The sequence below is a fragment of the Portunus trituberculatus genome, chromosome 23, assembly GCF_017591435.1.
Source record: "Portunus trituberculatus isolate SZX2019 chromosome 23, ASM1759143v1, whole genome shotgun sequence".
In the NCBI taxonomy this organism is placed as follows: Eukaryota; Metazoa; Arthropoda; class Malacostraca; order Decapoda; family Portunidae; genus Portunus; species Portunus trituberculatus.
Genome location: NC_059277.1, coordinates 3778443 through 3787500, shown reverse-complemented (window position 1 = coordinate 3787500; position 9058 = coordinate 3778443). Strand labels below are relative to the sequence as shown.

General features: G+C 34.8%; 2 protein-coding genes across 3 annotated transcripts in view; both read left to right on the top strand.

Annotated features, from left to right (window-relative positions):
* LOC123507703 (T-cell activation inhibitor, mitochondrial-like) overlaps positions 1-1890 on the top strand; it is an 11533-nt gene extending 9643 nt beyond the window's left edge. Inside the window, exon 10 of the mRNA XM_045260844.1 lies at positions 1636-1890. The gene's annotated coding sequence lies outside the window, so the exon portion shown is untranslated. The remainder of the gene's footprint in view (positions 1-1635) is intronic.
* LOC123507704 (4F2 cell-surface antigen heavy chain-like) lies at positions 1792-8361 on the top strand. 2 transcript variants are annotated; one of them, XM_045260845.1, is made up of 11 exons: positions 1792-1933; positions 3251-3408; positions 3695-3858; positions 4100-4224; positions 4478-4639; positions 4794-4912; positions 5592-5712; positions 5969-6201; positions 6643-6648; positions 7619-7759; positions 7944-8361. In XM_045260845.1, exons 1-11 carry the CDS (start codon positions 1835-1837, stop codon positions 8026-8028), a joined length of 1413 nt encoding a protein of 470 aa, XP_045116780.1. In that variant the 5' UTR covers positions 1792-1834; the 3' UTR covers positions 8029-8361. The 2 variants fall into 2 exon arrangements, with proteins under 2 accessions (XP_045116780.1, XP_045116781.1); XM_045260846.1 differs by having other exon boundaries at positions 1798-1933; positions 3254-3408.
* Positions 8362-9058: the final 697 nt, after the last annotated feature.

The following is a 9058-nucleotide window of genomic DNA, read 5'->3' as shown; positions in this document are numbered from 1 at the left end:
TACTGTAAATTCTTATCAAGCACAATATGTATTTGTTTTATTAATTCCTCTAATTTATCAATTTTTATACGTATGAGCCTATGTATGTATAAAATTCTTCCTTCTGTGTCCAAACACTAAACATTTCGTAAAGTTTACTGAAATAATGTTATTTTCTACGAGTTAGACTGTAGCTGAACAGAACAATCTCTCTCTCTCTCTCTCTCTCTGATACTGTATACACGTAAATGCTGTAGAAAGTTGGAAGTGTGCCGCAATTAATTAATTAGGGTGCCAAGAACTGTCGCTACGTCACTCTTGGCGCCTTGGGCACTGGTCTAGCTCCCTGGGATGCGCCGAGAGAGCCAGCTTGCAGGGTGGGACAGGCGACGGTAAAAGGACAGGGTCAGCAGTCTGAAGGTTAAGAAAACATTATTGCCTTGATGGGACAACAAAGAGAACTAGAACGTAAAGATCGTCTCATCCATGCACGTGCAGCGACTTTTTGGGGTGACCAGTGTGGTGCACGCTCCTTAATTGTTGTTGTTGTTGTTGTTTAGCCATGAACGTGTTGCTAATTAGATTTGTAGGCCAATGCAAAACTTGTGGTAGATAGGGAAGAAAAGTTTGCTCAAAGGGAATGTTGTAGGTGCGTTTATATGTGTACGTAGGTATGTATTACTTTATGGCCAAACGTAATCATTTGAGTACCTAGTCCTAGACAGACACAAAGATAGATGAATGTGCAGATAGATAGATTGGTTGCTATAGAAGCAGGCGGACAGATAGATAAAGAAAATAGTTAGTTATATTATTGTTTTATATGAAAACAAATTTTACAAATTCTTATGGAACCCGTTTCCATTATCATGTTGATAGATTATATAATTGTATTATGGCATAAGGATGGAGTGCCACTGATATGAAGATTGTCTTATCAGCCCATTTGATTACATAGTTATAGTTTTTTTTTTCTTCTTCTTATATATATATATATATATATATATATATATATATATATATATATATATATATATATTTGTTTGTAAAATACCAGTGTCTGTCAGCATGACAACATGCAATGGCGCCTTCCTAGATCATATGATTCTATCAAGTCAGCTGATTGCGTAAGCCAGTGGGCTGGAGCGATGAAGGGAGGAAGCTGTGACTCGCAGCCCGACGATCAATAATTCAGTCTTATTTGAAACCTCCGCACTAAAAAAATTTTCTTTTGATAAATTTATCATGTATGACGAATTTTCATTATAAATTCTGGAGTCTTATATGATGTTTTATAGCAAAAGTAAACGTTTAGAAATCGAAGCAGCCTTACCAACTCCTTCACTTTTCCTGAGCATGCAATGTGGCTGTTACTTTTACCACCCCAATACAGTCTGCAGATCACGTGATAGAATTTTACTCAATAAGATAACATAACTGGGTACATGTATATTTAATCTATTGCTGAAACGTTGGAAAAAATTTCAAATTGCATATATGCATAATATAAAGTAGGCAATGTAGTTTTATATAAATAAATGTATTCATAGTGTGTTTAACTGTCTGGTTATTCTATCGTATTTAGGGTTGTTTCCATCCTATAAAGCTGCTGGGGATAAATTTTAATGCAAAATTAACTTTTAATCTTGTTTAAAGGGATAGGAGACGGTGCCAAAAGGAGTAGGAGGCAAGAAGAAGGGGTGGGGAGGACATGATGCGCCAGTAACAGCGGGTGTGGCACTCCATTGCACGGCAAGAGCTGCACGAGGAAGGACTTGGCACGAAGCCCTACTGTGACCTCAGCCCCTTAACCAGATTATTTTTAGTCTTGCGGGGGTAGCCAAAAACGAAAACCATGACTGAGGAGAAGAACGGGCTGACCCACGGATCGGCAAACAGCGAGATGGCACCGCAGGAGGATGGTACTAAGGTTCCTCTCACCGACGAAGCCGGGGTAAGGCCTCCATGTTCCTTGGTGCCATATGAATGGATTTACAGTGGTGTCTTGTAATGTATTCCTACTGTAACAGTGATTTGTTTTCCTACTTTTGTATATTGGGAAGGTACGTTAAAGAAATTAATGGTTTATGGAAAAAAAAAAAAATATATATATATATATATATATATATATATATATATATATATATATATATATATATATTTTTTTTTTGTGTGTGATCTTTGTGGGGTTTTACTTTTTATTTCAGATGTTAACTTTTTTTTTTTTTTTGCTGTTAATTCATTAGGAAAATGTGGTTCAAGAGTTTTTTTCTTTTCTAAGTGGAAAATCGATTTGTGTGATATTCGAATATTTTTAAAGTGGAGTAATGATATCATTAAAAAGTCTACGTATTGTTTTCAATTATTTTCACTTTTTTTTTTTATGTAGGTACATTATAATTATATAAACGCGGTGTTCTTTGCGGTGGCATTATTTCTTGAAGCTAAATACAGAAAAAGAATGTGAAAAGCTTATACACAATGACTCGTGCTTTTTTTTTTTTTTTTCGTCCCTTTAAGTTAGGCTGCAAAATTTAGCTTTAAGAAGGGAACAAACTGTGGATGCGTCTTTCCGAAAATTCTTCCATTGGAACTTACTGCTAGAAGAGAATTGGAAAGTGGGCAGCCATGCTGGTCTCAAGGTCAAGCAGGCAAACATCTTTTCTAGCAGACATCTTGGGCCTTCTGTCATGTATTTTGTGGCCATTTTTTGCACACGTGGTGAACGGAAGGGCGCCTTTAGTTGGTGCATGGAGGTGGTGGTTGAGGAAGTGAGGGGGCAGGAAATGGCTTCTTGAAACCTTACAACCTCCTCCCGGCAGACATTTTGTGGAGTCTGGCTGGCAGGTGGATTATTCGCATTTCCTTTTGCATAGTACTTTATTTATTTATATATATTTTTTTTTTCACAAGAATAGTGGTTTCAGTTTGGTTGAATCTCTCTCTCTCTCTCTCTCTCTCTCTCTCTCTCTCTCTCTCTCTCTCTCTCTCTCTCTCTCTCTCTCTCTCTCTCTCTCTCTCTCTCTAAGACATGGGAATAGTTGTAATAATTTGTGCTAAGTATTGTACCAATCTGCAGATGCATTAACAGGCTTTATGACATTAGTGTTCAGATATAGAAGATGCATTGGAAGATCTGAAGATCCTTTGTACAAGAATTACTGTTACATTTTTCATTTTTTGTATTGCAATGATCCATACAATTTGTCAGTTGAAGTATTAAAACACCTTTTTATATTAGCAGAGATAATAAGCTGTTTTTTTTATCCAGCAGGTTAAGTTCTCAAGCAACAACCCACCCAATGGGGACGCCAAGATTAATATCGCCTCTGGCCCAACCTTCAGTGGTCTCACCAAGGAAGAACTCATGAAATATGCTGACGATCCATTTTGGGTGCGTCTGAGATGGATTCTTTTCATGCTTTTCTGGTGAGTATTGTGTATGCACACTAACAAGACAAATTTAATCTATAGGTGTTGACCTTGATTACATTTTATCTTTATTATATCCTCATAAGAGCTGTTCATTATGATGAAATAGTTGTTGGGTATCAGAAACAAGTTTCTTTCTTTATTTTATTTTATTTTTATTTATTTATTTATTTATTTATTTTTATTTTTTATTTTTATTTATTTTTTTCTCTCTCATAATGAAGTACTAATGATAATGAAAAAAGATAACCTGGATATGCAACTCTGCATCTTTCTTCCTCAGGGCTGGCTGGCTGGCCATGTTGGTGATGGCCATCGTGATCATCATTCAGACACCCCGCTGTACCCCCAAGGAGAACCTGGAATGGGTGCAGGAGTCTGCCATTCTCCGGTATGACATCAATCACCCTATGGACATTGACGGCAAGGATGGGGAAACACCTGAGGGTGAGTTAAGTTGGAAAGTTTTGACATCACCTCAGATTAAGTGAAAAAATAATTTCCAGAGTCTATAGTTTTAAATGATTTCATCACAGGATTCAGATCAGTTTCCTTATATACGTGTTAACTATAATGATGCAAACATGATTGAGAAAGGAATGTATATAATGTTATCAGTAGGAAGGCCTTCTGGACTGACAGTGGTAGTGCTCTCAGGTTGTTGATATTGAATATTGCTTTTATACAGACTTGTTGATGATGGCTAAAGACCTGGGAGTGGAGACGGTCTACATAGAGGACCTGATCAGCAAGTACAACTTTGAACATATCAACAAAATATACGACTCTGCTGATGCTTTGGCTGTTCTAAAGGTTTGCTTTGTTGATCTGGTCTTAATCAGTGTGTCATTTAGTACTGTACTCTTTCTGTCTTATCTCAATGGATGAAGCCTCTGGGGTATTTTTTTTTTTTTATTTATTTATTTATTTTTATTTATTATTTTTTTTTTTTTTGGGGGGGGAGTAATCAAAATTAAATAAAAGATTTGATAATTTAACACTGATTTTACTAATTAAATATGTGAGAGTAATTTTGTAGTATGAACTATCCATTGCATTTCCACAGGCTGCCAAGCATGCCCATCTGCACATTGTGACTGACTTCGTGGAGTCTCCGGTGTATGCTAACAACACGTGGCGCCAGAATCCAAACATGTCTGACTTCTTTAATCCACCAGGCTCAGAAAATTTTGACTTCTTCAACAAGGGTCTTCTTGATCAGCTGATTGTGAGTGTTGCTTACTCTCTGAGATGCATAAATAATCAAAACCCTAAATGTTACTTGTAAACTGAGTTCCATAAGTTATAGACTACCAGACATTTAAATTATGGCAATATGATAATAGAAAAATGCCCTCATTTGTTGTGTCTCGCTCCTGCAGGAACTCTTCAGCACCACATGGTCAGATAGGGGTGTTCTTGGATACATGGCAAACATTGGCGAAAAAACACCTAAAAATGCTACTGACTTCATCAGCAGCAGACTGAAGGATGTGAATGGGTAAGTCAGGATGTGATCAGTTTTGCTGACGATCATTACTGTTGTTTTGCCTCATGTTCCCTTTGACTTCAATGCAACAGTACTCTTGTCAAAATTATATTTATTCTTATTCTACTAATACTTCATAAACTTTGTTTAGCTGCCATGTTTATTTTGTATTACATATTTGTTCATCTCCAAGCACATTATGTATTTGGTCATTCTCTAAGAAGAAAAGAATAGAGCCACTGCATTTCTTATAGTTCCATCATGAAGGATGCCCAAAAGGCCAGAGCAAAGGAAATAGGGATCTTCCACTGTACTGCTTGTATTCTCTGCAATAAGACAAGATTTTTATTGATTTATTATGTTACTGTATTTATTTATTTTTATTTTATTTTTATTTTGTTTTTTTTATTATTTTTGTTATCCATTCATTTATTATATTTTATTTTGATTTATTTTTTTTTTATTTATTTTTTTATTTATTTATTTATTTATTTATTTATTTTTTAGTTTATTTTTTTATTTATTTAATTTTTTTTATTTATTTATTTTATTTATTTATTTATTTATTTTATTTTTTTTTATTTATTTATTTATTTATTTATTTATTTATTTTTTTTTTTTTTCTCTCCTATCCTGCACTCCATCCTGGCATACAGATGCTATCCCACAGCTGTACCTTTTTTTCCCTCAGTGCTGTTGTCTCTGGGATGGTAGACGTGAACTACAAGATCAACGACTTCACGCCTGAGGTGTATCGGGAGTTCCTTGAAAACCACATTGGCAACAAGAGTGATATCTGGTCCTATTTTCAGGTACATTATTATTATTATTATCATCACTAACATTTTATGTTATTACAGTTTGTGCTTTATTGTAATTTATTTATTTATTTATTTTATTTATTTTTTTATTTATTTATTTTTTTTTTTATTTATTTTTATTTTTATTTTTATTTTATTTTTTTTTTTTTTCTTCTTTGGAATTTTGAATATTATTGATAGACAATCATCATTGTGGAGTGGGATCAGATTTTTTGTTTTCACAACAAAATCTTTCCATCTCTCACAGTTCAACCCCAAGCTAGCTGAGTCGACCCTCAACCCTAGCAAAGCAAAGTTAGTGACTATGACTCTCTTCCTTGTGCCCGGGACACCAGTTCTTGTTGGCATTGAGAAAGACTACTTTATGGCTGAGAAAAAATTCATCAAGTCCCTCTCACAGTTCAGGGAGAAGGAATCTGTGCAGATTGGCAACATGAATTTTGTTAATACCACATCAGAAGAAGTCATGGCATTTGCCAGGTAAGATGGCAGATTTTTTTTACTAAGTATATTTTTATTCTTGTCTCTTATATATATAGGTTTAAGAACATGAGAAAAGCCACAAAAAGTCACAAAGACCATATTTGGCAGAATAACACCTAGTTACATTCATCTCTCATTTTTATGCAGATTATATATTTATTTAAAAGCTTGTTATTGACACTTCATTAAAAACCTTATTGCTGAACTGATTTCCCATATCTACAACCCTTCTTTAGGATCAATATTCTTTTTCAAATAGAAATTTATCAATCTCAGATCTTTTACTTTTATCCATATTGATAACTTTAAGGGTTTTGTCTACATGTCATTTATTCTTGGCTTCTTACCTTATTGTAATTATTTGTTAGGGTGTTTTATATTCTTCACTCAGACATTGATATGTACTATTCCCATCCTTTCCTCTCTGTTTACTATCAGGATGCCGTAAGTCTTATCTGTCACATTCTATACTTACAATTAATGTTGCTGATGCTAGCCTTGCTCTCTCTCTCTCTCTCTCTCTCTCTCTCTCTCTCTCTCTCTCTCTCTCTCTCTCTCTCTCTCTCTCTCTCTCTCTCTCTCTCTCTCTCTCTCTCTCTCTCTCTCTCTCTCTCTCTCTCTCTCTCATATGCTTCTAATAACTGTCTAACTGTCTAGAAAGCAGGTGTATGTCTACTTTTTTGCTTGTCCTGTACGTACTGCCTTATTCCTTAGTTCTGTTATAGCATTAAAATGGAGGCTAGAAATTTATAGATATTTGCAAATCAGGAGGTTTGATACAAGGATCTGCTTCTGTATTTTTTCATCATAGACAATTAATTTTGATCAAGTGTATAATGTAGGACACACATTATCTTTGGTGTATAAGGTCCTCAGAATTGCTTTGAGAAGTGCAATCCTCTGAATTTAATAGTTTTACAGCCATACTTTGTTATTTATACATGATTATGGCAGTAGGGGAATTGCTGGAGACCATAATGAAGTACATTCCACAGCCAGTTTTTTTTTTTACCATCATAGAATACATCAAATATTTAACAGTGTGATTGTCTTCTTGACATTGCTTTGTGAGCACATTTGTAACAGCAAGTTTTAAGCCTCTCAGTGGATTCAAGTCATCACACTAGCATAAAGAAATGTGATGAGAATAATATGCTACAGTTAAGGCGTGCATGAAGATCAGTATTATTCTAAGTGCAAATAAGGACATTGTCTCACTTGTCTCATAATTGCATTTGTTTGTGTTTGATCTTGTTTTTTATCATTGTTTTTGTTGTTTTCATATTTTATCATTCTTTCTACTATACTTATCTTTCTAACTTAACTCAGTTTAATTGGCACATCGTCATTAATGATCATTTCTTAATTTTATCACACCACACCATCCTTCACTCACTGCTGTTTCTCTCATCAGAGTGAAGAAGGGAACCCCCGGATGTGCAGTAGCAGTTAACTTCCACTCTCGCAACAGCACTGAAGTTGATTTCAGCAACATAAAAGGGGTACCAGAGAAAGGCGATGTGCACATCAAAGTAACAAATGGCATATTTGCAAGGTAAATATAATATTGTTTCCTTATAAGATGTTGATTGGTTAAAATTTGATGAAATGGAAAATGCAGTGGGGGCTTACTCTGAAGTGAATGACTAATGAGTAAAGAAGCAACTATTGACAAAAGATTTATAGGTTTCATACTGTCTTTAGTCACATGCCTAATAAGTATTGTTTTCTCCCCTCAGTGGTGAAATTGAAAGTATGGATTTATCAAAGGTGGTATTACAGCCACTTGAGGGTCTCGTGGTGCTCTTTGTGCCTGATCTTTAAATATGCATCCATCCCATGCACTAGTGGCTGCCAGTCCCATAGCTGAGGACCAGAGATCTTATCCATGAGAAACCAGGATCTGGGGCCTCCTCACTGGCTGCCTGGTGTGGGCACCACATGTATTCCTGCAGTATTGAATGTTCATTCCTCTAATGTGGATTTTAAAATACATTGTTCATTTTAACTAATAAATGAGAAGTATCGTTTTACTTTGAAAAGTCAGTTTTGCTTATGAACAAAAATATTAATGCACTATAGTGCATAGCAATTCATTGCGGGATTGCTGCGACGATTACCTCCGTAATATGAATAATAAATTAAATTACAAATTTATAATGTGTTTTATTACTCTGCTTTAGGAAAAAAAGTATATATATATATATATATATATATATATATATATATATATATATATATATATATATATATATATATATATATACATATATATGTGTGTGTGTGTGTGTGTGGTCCTCACAAGGAAGTCGATTCAAACTTATCTTATTCACAGTATTATCACACCAAACACCTTTCTTGTGTACACAGCAAACATATCCTCTGCTGGTCTCTATGCAGGTCTCACTGTCACTGGCAGATAAACACACATTTATTTATTTTTATCCATTCATACTGTCAATATCAAATGATTGGAAACACACATACAGTACATAACTATTACGAATAGTAGTATGGATTATTCTAACCGGAAAACTTGCAGCTTTCAATCTGCCTTGTTCACAATACTCTCTCTCTCTCTCTCTCTTAAGGAGGAATAGGGTATGGGAAAGAATGAGGAGAAAAAAATGAAGAAAACAAAAGTTAAAATGGAGATGGGCACTTAACCGAAAGATTTTAATTGTTTTATTCAGTCCCTTTCCTTTTGTCACATAGAAGTGGCAGTATGAGTGGAAAAAATACGTAACTGAGTGTTTACCTGTCAGTGACAATGAGTCTTGAATAGATCAGCAGGACATGTGTTTGCTGTGTACACATGAAAGATGTTAGGTGATAATAGTACTGTGAATAAGGT

What these genes read in the sequence shown, in the direction of transcription:
- LOC123507704 (XM_045260845.1), top strand. Translation starts at nt 1,835, where the DNA reads ATGACTGAGGAGAAGAACGGGCTGACCCACGGATCGGCAAACAGCGAG. An exon ending in ATGCTTTGGCTGTTCTAAAG is followed by an intron (nt 4,225 to 4,477) that starts GTTTGCTTTGTT and finishes GCATTTCCACAG; the next exon opens with GCTGCCAAGCATGCCCATCT. An exon ending in ACAAATGGCATATTTGCAAG is followed by an intron (nt 7,760 to 7,943) that starts GTAAATATAATA and finishes TTCTCCCCTCAG; the next exon opens with TGGTGAAATTGAAAGTATGG.